A 15,000-nucleotide genomic window follows, 5' to 3' on the forward strand; every position below is an offset into this window, starting at 1 on the left:
TTAACTCTGAGACAGGTGTGAACATGCTGGTCTTACATCATCAGACGGCTCCTCCATCTCCTCGGCGTCTCTCTCCGGGCTGGAGCTGCGTCCGTGTCCACCGGCAGAAACAGGGAACAGGTTGAGTCCTGACAGACACTCCTTCCCCGTGACCCAGCGCAGGCCGGGAATGGGCCAGCCGTGACTGCTGTTATTCGCTGAGGGTTTAACAGCTCTGCAGCCCTACAAATGAAGCATGGCACAGGAACACAAGTGACCAAACACTCCGAGCTGCCGTCTGGAGGCTTACTGAAATGTGCCATAGAAAGAAAATCAGGATATACCTATACATAGCTGAATCATAAGAGTTCAGTACATGGAAATGGCCATACCGTGAGTCTCAAACACCTCTATTTCCTCGCTCTCATGTAAATATTCCTGTGAAATACAGGCCAATCGGAACAAAACACCGACTCTGATTATACAAGGGGGGTCATTAATATACATTTAATTGGCCACAACCTACCTTATTGAGATTACAACAATGATAATTTGTAAAGTAAATAAAATTCCCTTATTTGTAAGTTCACCTAAGCTTGTATTAAGCTCACTATGCTTGCAGGACTCTTATTTTGAAAAGCTCTCAGGTAATGCAACCATGCATGGAGCATCTCATCTCATCACAGCTCATTGTCAGCACACATAAAACAGGAAAAAAGATTTATTTAGCACCACACGAAGATGCATAAGGTCTGTTTAACGGTGTCTTTTGTTAGTTTAACATGTATATTGTGAAATTTGAAGCGTATGTTGGTTATGAGGCAACAGATAAATGTAAACTGTTGAGTGTAAGTGTTTAATGCATGTTTATGCATGGTGTCACGTCACTCAGCTCATATACTGTATACTGTACTATATTTTTCCGAAGTGAAAGGACATTTTTTTTACGTTAAGTGGTTGTAAACAATTTATTTGTGTTGAATTTAAACAAACTAATTAAGTTAAACATTATTAAAATTTATTTATTTGTTTAAATTCAACACAAATAAATTGTTTGCAACAGTTCTGCATGCAACACTTTTTTCAGTATAGAGGTTATCAATACCTGCTTGTTTTTTTTGTTTTTGTTTTTTTAATCGCATGCATTAAAGCATCAAAATAAAACTGTCAACCTCTTTTGTGTAGTATAATAGTAATGCATTATCATTTAATTGAAAAGGCATCTATGCTATTTTTTAAAAATATTTATTGCCAACTGAAGTAGGATTATTTTGCATGTGTGTATTTCAGAGTACATCAAGCAGTGTGTGTGCTGAGACACTGACACAAGCTGCAGAGCATCAGAATAGAGCTCGTTAATATTCATGACCCTTCCAAATATGGTCAAAATCAAGCTTTTCATTTAAGGGGTAACCCTGTGATCATAAACGAGCACATCCAACCATTTCAGCAGACGTTTAAAAACATTCTACTAACATTCTTACGGTTGCCAGATGGACTTGATATTGACTTACAAAATATTGCATTTAATAAATTGTAAAATCCTGTAATTTGGTGACCACAGCTTGAGAGCTCTCGTTTGCAATAATTACAATCAAGTTAATTCTATTAGTAACTAGCTTTTGGGTTTGTCTTAGCATTTCTGATTACTGCACATTGACGTCCCCCCACCTTACCTCTGATGAATTCACTTCGACATCCGGCCTTCGGGGACTTTTTGCTTTATTTAATTCTCTTTCCAAGAAGCATGATTTGATTTTGTCTACAGCTGAATTGATCAGGTGACTTCAGTGAGCAGGAAACACTCGCTCTCCATCAATGAGACTTCGCTAATGAAGTGGATGAAAAGACACCACAAGCACAATCGGATGAGCTTGCCGGATTTCTGCTTTTGTGGCATTTCTAGTTGAGTGCATGAAGCAAGGACACTCATTTACTGCAGCTGAACTGCACACGCAAGCTCACACGGTATAGCATTTTCTTTCATCTTCTATATGAATGGTCTTCAAACACTACAATATATTTTTTTTTCATTCAAGTATGGTCCGTTTTTATGATAATTAATTTTACATTTTTATCAATAATTGTTATAACTAACAGTAATAATTAATCATTAAAAAAAATAATCGTTTAACAATTTTTTTAACGATACTTTCTTTTAAAAATGCAATATGAATGGAGGCTTATTCAGGGTAAAACATTTTATGAGTGTGCACTCATCTGTCAAGGTCCAGGTGCAGACATGTATCCTTTTCAAAGAAGCCGATACCAAAACTGTGCTTAAAAGACTATAAGTCAAACGTTCAGATGATTACTATTTCTGTGTGGAGTTTGCAAATATATATAATAAATATATTATTATATACTCTGTGTGGAGTTTGCAAATATAAATAAATAAATATTTATAAATGTATATATACACACACACACACACATATATATATATATATACATACATACATACATACATACACACATACACATAAAATATATATATATATATATATATATATATATATATATATATATATATATATATATATATATATATAAATATATATACATACAAATATGTATACATATATATTTAAATATATATATATACCTGTGATAGCTCTTACTAGCGAGCTGTCTGTTAGCAATGAAACAAACACTTTTGATTTCTGTCATGTCTAGAAAACGTTACTTATATAAAATAAATACATTACATAATTTAATTTTATATAAATAATATTCTGTTTAACCACGTACCAATAGGATTGTGCTTTAGCCGCCATCTTGTGGTCAGACGCGGGAATAAATTTGGCGCGCAAACTCCCACAGTGCAGTTTAATGGCAACTTTCTAGCAATCATGTGGGTTGTAAACTCGTTGTTACTTTGCATAGAGGGATTGATTGAGTCCACTTTCTTAATATTTTATAACATCCAACATGGTTTTTGACAGTACTAGAAATGGCTGCTCCCTCAAATAGTGCACTATTGTATAGGGGGCGATTTTGTATACAAACAGCTTACTGCAGAAATTCAGTCAGTTTTCTTCTGGTTTAAAAAGCAGCAAGAGAAGAGAAGATTAAACCCTGCTGATAATAAAGACAACAAAGCTGCTTCATCTGTGAAAAACTGATTCTCAAAGAAATAAAAACACACTCCTGACAATAAGATAAAGCTGGCCTGGTACAGAAAAGAAAAGCCTGAATTCAGTCGGTAAACTATAACAAAAGACTGTTATGGATGGATGAGTCTACTGGAAGCCATGATTGATCTGAAGAAATCCTATAGTCATACCTCTGGAAGGAGAGATACAGAAAACATGATGAAACCTCAACTTAGTGTGTGGTAAAAATATTAAATAATGTTCGGCTCTGCTGTCAGTGAGGACACTAGCATGAACAGAGTAAAATATACAGTATATAATAAATAATAGAATATTGGAGTCAGTTTTACAAGAATATACTTCCGAATTTTATATGTACACTGTAAGACGCTGGCCATGATTTTAATAGTAAAAAAAAAACCTGATCAAGAATAAAAATACACATTTTACCAACGGAAATCCAGCAACAATCAAGAATATATGCTGTCATGCCTCTGCAATCAAAAAAATGTGATCATAATGCAAGTCAGTGGGGCAAAAACAGCCCCAACATAATCAAAGGGTATTTTCTCAGGAGAATATTGTTGATTTTTATAATATTTTCAAAGCATTTACCCAAAATGCTCGTCAAAATAGGATTAGTCATCAATAATCATTACATCTGCTGAAACACAGAGAAACTTGTGGACCAATAAGACTCAAATTCACCCTAGAGTGGATGAAAACATCCCCAACAACATACAATGGGTAAAGATGTGCAGCAGGAGACTAGCAAAAAACAAGTGATGTCCTCTGAGAAACTAGTCATGTGGTGTTTGAGACTAGTGAAGTCCTGTAGCCTCATAAGTCATGCAAATCATTCAAGGCTCTAAACACTTCCTACTCATTTTGGACTCTCTTAACCATCAGAAATGTTTGCCTTTAATTTAGTTTGAATCTTTTGTGCTACAAGCTGTTCTCTAATTTTACTGTTGTCCACAAAATAGAGTTGTAACCAAGTGCCTTGGCTTATTAGTAAAACACTATAACAATAGCACGCACAGATAATCTATTTATGCAAAAAAAAAAAAAACAATCATAAATTCTTCTGTAATTTTGCCCTCCACTCTATATGCTTGCAGAATTATGAGCCTGTGGAATAAATAATCATTCAAATAAGCAGCAATGCACAATTTTTATGGGTACATTTCAGAGCATTTCATACTTTGGTCAAAGACGTCAACGCATGTTTAAACATAACATTAAGAAACAATGCAATACATCTTAGCCATGCTACCCCTTTGATTTACTTACGCGTTGCTTGAATCTTGTCAGGAATATTATCCGAGAATCAAAATACTCATTCACTGTCATTTAAAACAATTTAAAATCCTTCAAAACTCAACAATCACATAGTGTTTCATTTTAAGCAAAACATTATACAAGTCAAGAGTATAACTAAATATATCGGTCTACCATCCCAAAAGTGATCAGAAGCTCTAACATAGACATTTTACTAGCATGCTAGTATGCTTTCTGTGAACATAAAATCACTGTTAATTTACTGTAATGTGGACGTACACTGTAAAAATATCCGTTAATTACCAGTTTCCATGTTTAAGTTTTTTCTGTTTATTTACGATTGGGGATTGCATTATGGGATGTTGATCTCTGTCCACTTTTGATGTTGAAGATTCCCCTCGGCAGTCTATCTAAGTGACTTTTATTGACATTCTAGTGGTTTAAAATAATATAACATGTAAGAAATAGCTAATATCTAGAGAAGTAGGTCTGTAAAACAGCATAAAATGTGCTGGAGTTTATCACAAGGTTTTTTGTTGTGTAATATACAACACCAACACACACAATATATCACTTAACACTATTAAAAATGTTAATAAAAGTCAATTTTTTCAACTTTTCAATGTTCAAAGATGTCGGAAGAGAGATCAAGCTCCCATAATGCAATTCAAAAGCAGAAATAAATAGTAAAAAAAAAAAATCAACATAAATCACAAAATGTGTAATAATTATGCATTCAAATGTTTCAGGAGCCAAATAAGCTGATCGTATAAAACTATTTCATCATTTGATAAAAACCAGCACATATAAAAATCATTTGAAATAATGCAGGAAAAGCCACATATGCGAGCAGAGGAACCAGCGAGGAGAAAACAAACAAGGGTGGACAGACGATGAGCTGAAGCTGGAGATAATAAATAAATAAAAAGCAATGAATAACAGCATACACGTTAGGGCTGCACGATATGGGAAAAATCTGACATTGCCATATTTGATATTTTCTGGGATATACATTGCGATACGAACAGTATTTCAACAGATGTCTTGAATAGCTTTATATGAGATGAAATCACTCATGTAGATGGATTGTAATAATCTTGTAGCGGAGCGAATCGAACAAATAGCAAGCATTAATAAATAAGATATTTCAATAGTCCGAAATCTGATCTTACGAGAAAACAAAAGTATTTTATGTTTTGTCAGTTTAGGGGCTAATTCTTACGAGTACAGTCGTACGAAATTGTTCGAATTTAAAAAGGAGGCGTGGCACATAACCCCACCCCCAAACCCAACCGTCATTGGGTGATGAGCAAATCGTTCTTAAATGTACAAATTAGATCGTACGAATTCATACGAACTAACCTCTAAATCAAAAAGTTACAAATTGCCGTGAGATTGTGTTGGATATTTAGATTGTTATATTAGTATTAGTAATATAATACGGTATTATATTGTGCTCCAGATCATGACACATCACAATGTCAGCAATATACCGCAAGAAAAACATCCACAATATATCTGTAAATGAAGGGGAAAATGCATCAAAAAATAATAAGACGCACTTTTTTATTAGATCATGGCATATTGTTGTATATCGCTGGCACTGTCATCTATCATTATCGGCGGCAAAATATCATGATAATATCGTATTGTGTTGTAAAACTAGATATCGATTTTAATAAACTGCATCATTGACATGTCCTTCGATCCCCTTTCGATCGGTAATGCTGTGTTCACATCAGCCCTGGAACGCTCTAATAAATTGCGCTATTCGTACGTGAATAGATGAGTGAACATTTTGAGTTTATTTGCTTCGTTCGTGCGTCAAATTCACAATGAATGCGGATTCGCATCGTGGGCAGTGCGTCTGTCAGCCAGGTGACTCTAGTTTCATTGCTAAATGGCTAACATGGATTTTATTGAGGGAGTAGCTGTGCTTTATGCACTTTAGGAAGGCTGAAAAACGGTGTATATTCGTTCGGCACCATGTCTGAGTGCACTAGATCCTTTCAGAGGTGCACCCAGCTCTGAGTTCATCAACTCCTCTAGAAACTATACCTGGATGATGGAGGCTTTCAGAAGTGCTTCAGACCGAGCCCAGTTTGATGAGCTGTTGACTGGCGTCTGCAAAAGGATTTCCCTTCGGGACACCAACAACCGGCACTAAGTCATAATCACAGCCCTATAGGAGCAAGCTCAAGATTGGTTAACACTGGGCGAATGTCCACTGTAGTTGGTGCGCAGGACGCCTATTCGCATCTTTGCAATGACTTAACATGTAAATCACTTGTGCTTGACACTTGTCAGGTGTAAACGCAGCATAACAGTGCAAAGCTGATGAATAATTTCAGATCTTTTGAACTTCTAAATAAATATCCATGTCGGCGCCTAGTGGTTAAATGCAGACGTATGGTGCTCACGAAAACCAGAGTTCGATTTCCGGCTTGAGATCCATTGCTGATCATTGCATTGCATTCCCCTTTCTCTGCACCCAATGCTGTCCTGTCTGTTCTCCACTGTCCTATCCCAATTATAGACCCCTAAAATAATAATAATAATTAATGAATAAATAAATATCAATACTTGGCTACATCGCTAATGTATCCTGGGTGGAATTAACATGATAAATCAGCGTATTACTATTTTGTCCCACCACTTTTATTGAAAAATCAAATGTAATGTAAGATAACACTGTCGGGTCTTCATCGCTGATCAACAACAATGCCATTGATGCGAATACTGCGAATGCACATGTACCGATATCGATGTCAAAACGATATATTGTGCAGCCCTTATACACATCTCAGAGTAAATATTGACAGATTTACCTCTTTATTTGCCAAAACTGTTTAATCAAACACCTGGAGTATTAAGGCGGATTTATACTTCTGCGTCAAGCCCATACGTATGGCTCGGTGCAACCTCCGCCAATCGCATAGCCCTCGCCGTAGCTGACTACATGTCGCAACAATGCATAGCGCAAGCTCTGTGATTGGTCGGCTTGGTAGCTGTGCCAGGTGTAGGCGGTACTGAGAGCCGCGAGCCCAGTGGTGTGAGTGTTTACAAGAGTCCCTTGTGTTTACCTTAAGATTACGTTGTTGCACGTCCGCCGGCTTCCGCCTTTGAATGAGCGAGTTTTAGCTACTTGTAACATTAAGGTAGCATTCAGAAAAAACAAAACACCTGCAAAGAAGTTCGACACAGAGGAACATAACACTTCTGAAACTGGCTGTAGGTTATGTTATTGCAGAGCAACACAAGCAGCACACATAACTATAAATGCACGACTACCCGCAAGACAGGTGCCGTGGGTAACGGCGATCACTCGACGCAGAAGTATAAACCAGCATTCAAGGAGTAAATGAAGAATCTTAAGAGTTTCTTTCATGAAGTCATTTTATTATTTCAGTGGTTAAAGTCATAAACGTACTGGCCCAGAAACAGCGCCTGCTTAAGATTGTGTTCTGTGCAGCTTCATCATTTTACAAGATAGTAAAAAAAATCAACATTAAAAAGCATCCGTTGGTCTCGGAATACAAGTCGAAACATACAAAAATGGAAGATGAAGTCCGTAGTGTACCATACACATATACTTAAAACGAAAGCGTCGGATTTAAAAGTGCGTTCCGGCACTTGGAGGAAGAAATAAAAGCCTAAACCAAAGCTGAAGATTAAAAATGACCATTACCTTAATTTATAAAGTTGTATTGTACCTGCTTTGACAAGAAAATCAAGCGGGAAGCTGATGTGGATATGCTGGAGTGTGTAGCCCTTTCTGATTTTGAACACACAGTTATATTAAAAAAGGGCGGAAAACCTGAAGAGGAAATACAGAAGCTGCCGCTGGTGTTCGATTCAATGCTGAAAATCTTTGTTCGAATGCTTTAGAATTGGGAAATTAAGGAAGAATTCGGCGATTATAGAAAAACTGGCTTCTCTTTCTAAAATTTACACCACCTGAGCTGCCATTATTATATTTATATATGTATGTATAAAAACGTGTCAATATTCACAAGCAACTATACAATAATTAAAAAATAATAATAATAATCAGTAGGTCCGAAATATCGGGGCTTTTTCCACACGTCACCGAAAGAAAGAAAAGCACCCAGTGTTTCAAAAAAATAAAAAAATAGAGCATATATATATATAACTTTCAATATTAAAAGATTCAGAGGCTAAGACTGTAGTGCAACTACCTGTGAGGAGAAGGAAAGCAAACAAAGCAGTGGATGTGGAGAGTAAGACGTGCTCCTCCTCTGCAGGATCATTGCTCTTTTAGAAAACAAGGCACCGTGTGTTTGGGTTCCTGATGAAGTGAGCAGGGCTGGATAAAGGGGGCTCCGGGACAGCGTTGAAACAGAGAGGAATGGCTGGGGCGTACACACACACACACACACACTGGGGAGAGACATGTTGGTCACACAGACGTGGTCACGCGATCCACAGCATTATTGACCTCGTTTTTGTTGGAATCCAGGCCTTTGGCGGCGTTCATGTCCTTTCGGATGCTCTCCGCCACTTTCTTCATGTTCTTGAGCTCGCCGGGGTGAGGGGTGGCCCGTCGCAGGAGCGTCCGCTGAAAAACACACCACACAATTCCTCAACACACTCTTTAAAACTCAGCATATGCAACATAATTCATTAACACACTTATTAAAAACAAGTTAACACACCAAATGAGGGTGGCCGAAATGAATTGACAGATTATTAAGAGATTTGAGGAGAAATTAAATATTAAAAAAAGAACAATAAGGAAGAACAAAACATCTGGGGACAACTGTTAATAACAATATTTACAACCGGTTAATGATTAGAGCCAGACAGAATCTGTGGAGATTTTTTGCTATGTCTTGGAATTATTTTGGGAGCATCATAACTACTTAAAATATAAAAAATGATGTTGAACAGATTCAGGAATTTTTCACAGTATTTCCTCTTTTGGAGAAAGTCTTATTTGTTTTATTTCAGCTAGAATAAAAGCAGTTCCTAATTGTTTTAAACCCATTTTAAGGTCAATATTATTAGCCCCCTTAAGCAGTATTAGTTTTGCATTGTCTCCAGAACCCTAACTTTACCCTAATTAACCTAGTTAAACCTTTAAATGTCACTTTATGCTGAATACTAGTGTTTTGAAGAATATCTAGACAAATAATATTTACTGTCATCATGGCAAAGAGAAAACTTCAAAAATGAGTTATTAAAACTATTACGATTAGAAATGTGTTGAAAAAAATATTCTCTTGGGGAATAAAAATATACAGGGAAGCTAATAATTGACTTCAACTGTACATAAAAACAAAACTACATAAAAAAATGTTGCATAGATATTTAAATGTATATATAATTTGCATCATATACATATATGCACATTATAATGTATATATAATTTAATATAAAAATTAATTTTTAAAATTAAAAAAGTCAACTATTTGCATGGATGTGTGTATTTATATATACATAATAAACATACACAGTACACAAACATATATATTATCAAAACAACCTTTCATTTTGGATGCAAGAAATTGTGATTAATCTTTGCCAGGCACTAATTTATATACAGTTGAAGTCAGAATTATTAGCCCCCCTAAATTATTAGACCGCTTGTTTATTTTTTTCCCTAATTTCTGTTTAACGGAGAGCAGATTTTTTCAGCACATTTCTAAACATAATAATTTTAATAACTCATTTCTAATAATTGAATTATTTTATCTTTGCCATGATGACTGTAAATAATATTTTACTAGATGTTTTTCAAGACACTTCTACACAGTTTAAAGTGACATTTAAAGGCTTCACTAGGGTAATTACGTTAACTAGGCAGGTTAGGGGAATTAAGCAAGCTATTGTATAACAGTGGTTTGTTCTGTAGATTATCGAGAAAAAATATAGCTTAAAGGGGCTAATAATTTTGTCCCTAAAATGGTTAATAAAAAATTCAAAACTGCTTTTATTCTAGCCGAAATAAAACAAATAAGACTTTCTCCAGAAGAAAAAATATTATCAGACATACTGTGAAAATTTCTTTGCTCTGTTAAACATCATTTGGAAAATATTTTAAAAAGAAGAAAAAATAAAAATTAAAAAAAAATTAACCGAAGGGGGCTTATAACTTCAACTGCATATGATAATTTTTTTCTGGAGAAAGTCTTATTTGTTTTATTTTGGCTAGAATAAAAGCAGTTTTTAATTTTTTAATTCAGAGGGGCTAATATTTCAACTGTAAATAATATATATATATATATATAAATTCCTTGAATTTAAGTGTGTGTGCACACGTTTGACCCCCATTTCCTAGTTTGTTTGACAAGTGTGATTACTCTGAATCAGGTCCAGCCCCGGTTGGATCAGGTGTGCAAGGGCTTTGTCACGGTATGCTTGTATTGTGGGTGCAAACGCACCTGAGCCCAAAACTGAAGACAAGACGTCACTTTTAAGGGACATATGGTTTCATATGGATTCATTAATCATTCTTACTGTTCAATGAACGCAAACTGTCAAAGTTTATTAAAGATCCAAACCCCTCAGCTGCGCCTTCAGCAAACCTCCTAATTCTTCCAGCACCAGGACTTTTATATTCATTTATGAGCATCAAAAGTAGTGGATCTGACAATACAGAACAATATAACTAAAGCAATCTCCACTGTGCGGAGCGAGAACACTTCTATTCTGTTAAACTGAACAGTCGCATCATCGATGATGTAAGCATGCTCTGGCTCGGAAGGTCAAATGCAGTGCGAGTGCGGCAGAAAGGGAGAGGAGAGGGGGAACAATCGCGCCTGGTCACGGTTCAAGACAATCAAGCCTAGTGTGAGTACACCCTTAATATCTGGAATAGGCCTTTTGAAAACTCCAGAAACACTCATGAGCCCTTGCAGATCTTCAGTTTGCTCACCTCTTCATCGTCTTCATCATCATCGTCCTCCATGAAGCGGATGGTGCTCATTCGGTTTGCAGCTTTATCGTCCCACGTGTCGTCCAGAATGCTGCTCTCCACCAAACTCTCCAGAGCCCCGCAGCGTGCCAGATTATCTGAACCTGAACACAAGACACGCACATATTAACACACCTCTGCTTTCAACACACATTCTCTTATCTAATAGTAGCTGTAATAAGGTGCTATAAAATGGCACGTGTTTTTCAGGAAGGCGCAGTGAGGAGTGTGTTCAAGGGAAAGAGAGCTTTAAGATCAGTGTTTCAAATCCAGTCTTAGTCACAAGATTACCGAGAAACAATCCTCCAGTCTGACAGTCAGCTGCACTGACCTGACATGACCACACACACACACACACACACACACACACACACACACACACACACACACACACACACTCACACTCACACACACACACACACACACACACACACACACACACACACACACACACACACACACACACACACACACACACACACACACACACACACACACACACACACACACACAATTACGCCACTTTTAGGTTGTTTTGAAGAAATTAAAGCTTGGAGAACAGATATTTTTTTTAAGTTCAGTGAGGAGAGATCATAGTGTTCACTCCAGGGGATATCCGTACGCCTCCTGACATGAATTTAGGAGCTTTAAAACCCCCCCCAAAAAATGGTATTTTAATTAAAGTTCACTTTAAGACATTTTTAAGTCAAACTTAAAAATAGTTCAGCTTTTGCTGTGTGAATTAATACTGAACACATGGTTAAGAGTAGACTAATATGCGGGTGTTAAACTGCATTGCTTTATTGCACTCCGACATTGGGCTCACACATACACTCTGACTACTTCAACAATGTTGATAAGCCCTGGTGGACATTTCTCTCTGTCTCCTGCTGAACGCAGTCGACCAATCAAAACAGACTGGGTCATCAGACCAATCACCGCGAGGGGTTTGGGGAAAACTGTATGGGAGTCGCTGGCATAATTAGGTAAAATAAATGCATATTATAAGACAATGAAAGTGTTTTTGACCTTGCATGCGTACCAGCCTGTTGACGGAGACCAATATATGGCAATCTTAATGCATTATAGGGGCTCTTTAATGCATTTACCAACAAGAGTAAACAATTAACGATCCATTTATTACAGTGTTTGTTCAATATGAATGACATTTAACACTCAGACAGGACTAAAAGTTATGGAGTTTTTTAATGGTGCAGATTAGGGCAGGGCGATATGGCAAAAATACAATCTCGATAATTATTTTCCATATTGAACGATAAAGATATACATTTTGATATCAGTCAAATATTTTAAAAATATTTGACTGATATTTGATTATTTGTCAAATGTCAAAAAGTCAAAATATCAAAGAAGTCAAAAAATATTTGACTTCTATATTTAAAAAAGTAAACAAAAATGACTGAAGCCACAAAATCAGAGGTTCCATTAAAGGGCAAAACATTTTAGGCTGATAAATTTCTGATGGCCAAAAATTCAGTACATTTCCAATATCAACACACTTTTAGATTCCCATCGTTGCAGAGTTCTGCTAAATGATTGGCTCTTAGATCAATCTAGAATAAAAAAAGTCCAGAGCTTAGCATTGCTATTGAAAAATTTGTCCCGATTCGATATAATATTGTTTATTGGCCCAGCCCTAGTCCAGATGTAAACAAAAATATGTTTATTAACAAAATTAAAAATATATTTTTTGCTCTATTAAAAAATTATAATAATTTAATAATACAAAAACTATTTAATAATTAAAAAAATAATATTTTATATATTTCTCAGCAAAACATCTTAAATATTGTGCAAAACAAGCAAGCTCTAGTTGTATTCATAGACTTTTTTTCAACATAAACTTTCTTTAAAATTAAAAATATATATAAATATTATTTAAAATCATTAATAAACTAAATTTATGTGCAAAAGTCTGTGCCCTGAGCAGTATATACATAAGAACCTTTTAAACAAATGTTAAATAATTAATAATAATTAAACCATTATGCCAAATAAACATTTTATAAACAAAAAGCTAAATGTTTTGAGATGGATGTTGGTGACTGGATGGCAGTTGGCCAGATTAGGTAGCTACACATGGACAAAGGATAATTAAGAGCTGTTTAATAAAAGTTTTAAGACCTACAACCCAATAATTCAATAAGTTTAAGACTTTTTAAGGCCTAAAATTCTGTTTTTTAGAATTGAAGGCTTTTAAGACCCCACTGATACCCTGGGATTGTGATTTTAAGCTGGATGAACAGATTGATTTAGTAGGGTTAGGGTTAGGATAGGGCTAGGACAAAAAAATTGTGTGTCCCAGCCCTAAGGGTAAGCTGAGGCAACTCTCCAAGATCAAATCCTTATTGCTCAATTCAGCCACGATTTGATCGTCGAGATTTGGGAAATCCTAAAAGATTCCTGAAATCCTAGATTAAAATCTGTGATGTAGAAACATCATTAGGTCAGTGAGAGTTCCCAACTGGTATACAGCAACAAGTGTGTGTGTGTGTGTGTGTGTGTGTGTGTGTGTGTGTGTGTGTGTGTGTGTGTGTGTGTGTGTGTGCGTGCGTGTATGTGAGTGATCTGAGCTCAGAGCAGATAAGCCTCTTTATTCCCCCATTGCTCTGGCAGCAGGAGTGTGTGTGTGTGTGTGTGTGTGTGCACAGATATAAGGAGCAGCTCAACACCTGAACATTCCCTCAGATCAGCAAACGCTACTGGTGAGCTGAAGCCCAGATAAACCCACAGCACACACACCAGAAAATCACACAACAGGTCTGAACTGCCTCAGAGGTCAACTTTATATTATATAAAAATATATACTGGAACCAGTGACCTTCTTGCTGTGAGGTGACAGCGCTAACCACTGAGCCGCTCAGAAACAGCAATAGGTTTTTATTTATTTGTTTCTTTAATCCAAGTGATGGCTATTCCATGCTGTAAGCCAAGGGTGTCCAAACTCGGTTCTGGAGGGCCAGTGTCCAGCCGAATTTAGCTCCAACTTTGTCAACACACCTGCCAGGAGCTTTGTAATAATACCTAGTAAGAGCTTGATCAGCTAGTTTAGGTGTGTTTGATTAGAGTTGAAGCTAAACTCTCAAGAACACCGGTCCTCCAGGACAGAGTTTGGACAACCCTGCTGTAAGCACACTGGACTTTCATCAAGTTCTGCCACATCTGACCCTCCGTCTACAAAATAACCCACTCATGAAAACAGACTGAGGGTGCAGAATGTCAGCATCAAATCCCTCAACGTCTGTAAATCCGTCAGTCTCAGAGATGATGTGATTCCCCTACTATATTAACAGTAGTGTAGTAATTCAAACTTAAAATGGAGTACATACTTGAATATTAGGTGATTTCAGACGCAGCCGGTGAAGCCGCCTTTCCACTGCACATGACATTTAAGGCTGATTTATACTTCTGCGTCAAGCGCACGCGTATGCTACGACGTTGACGCATAGCCCTTCGCCGTGGCCGTCGGCGTCTCTGACGTGCACCTCTCAAAAATTGTAACTACACGTCGCAGCAACGCGTAGTGCAAGCTCTGTGATTGGTCGGCTTGGCAGCGCTGACGAGTCTGGGCGGGACCGAGAGCCGCGCAAGCGGTGCTAGCCCAATGGAGCGATTGTTTACAAGTGTGGAGTCCCGTGAAGGAGCTCCGGATGGAGAGTTTTGTTGTGTTTACCTCATAGTTAAAGT

At 36.8% G+C, this 15,000-nt stretch overlaps 2 protein-coding genes across 7 annotated transcripts in view; both read right to left on the reverse strand.

Moving 5' to 3' along the window:
- LOC108192008 (uncharacterized) overlaps positions 1–2,774 on the reverse strand; it is a 24,924-nt gene extending 22,150 nt beyond the window's left edge. For 2 of the 4 annotated variants that reach the window (NM_001442352.1, NM_001442351.1), the window contains 3 exon segments: positions 37–222; positions 324–417; positions 2,731–2,774. In NM_001442352.1, the coding sequence (NP_001429281.1) occupies positions 37–57 (21 nt within the window). In that variant the 5' untranslated portion in view covers positions 58–222; positions 324–417; positions 2,731–2,774. 4 annotated transcript variants of the gene reach the window in all.
- The window catches only part of lrrc1 (leucine rich repeat containing 1), a 593,918-nt gene that overhangs the window by 527,648 nt on the left and 51,270 nt on the right, over positions 1–15,000 (reverse strand). The window contains exons 13-14 of one of the 3 annotated variants that reach the window (XM_087277879.1): positions 11,254–11,396; positions 7,734–8,934 (exon numbers count right to left, since the gene is read on the reverse strand). The exons of 1 other annotated variant lie outside the window; for it this stretch is intronic. In XM_087277879.1, coding sequence (XP_087134005.1) covers positions 8,776–8,934; positions 11,254–11,396 — 302 coding nt within the window. In that variant the 3' untranslated portion in view covers positions 7,734–8,775. Of the gene's footprint in view, positions 1–7,733; positions 8,935–11,253; positions 11,397–15,000 lie in introns of those variants that run through there. One more of the 3 variants, NM_001013445.2, reaches the window with a different exon arrangement.

The sequence above is a fragment of the Danio rerio genome, chromosome 13 (assembly GCF_052040795.2).
Source record: "Danio rerio strain M-AB ecotype USA chromosome 13, GRCz13ab, whole genome shotgun sequence".
NCBI classification, from domain to species: Eukaryota; Metazoa; Chordata; class Actinopteri; order Cypriniformes; family Danionidae; genus Danio; species Danio rerio.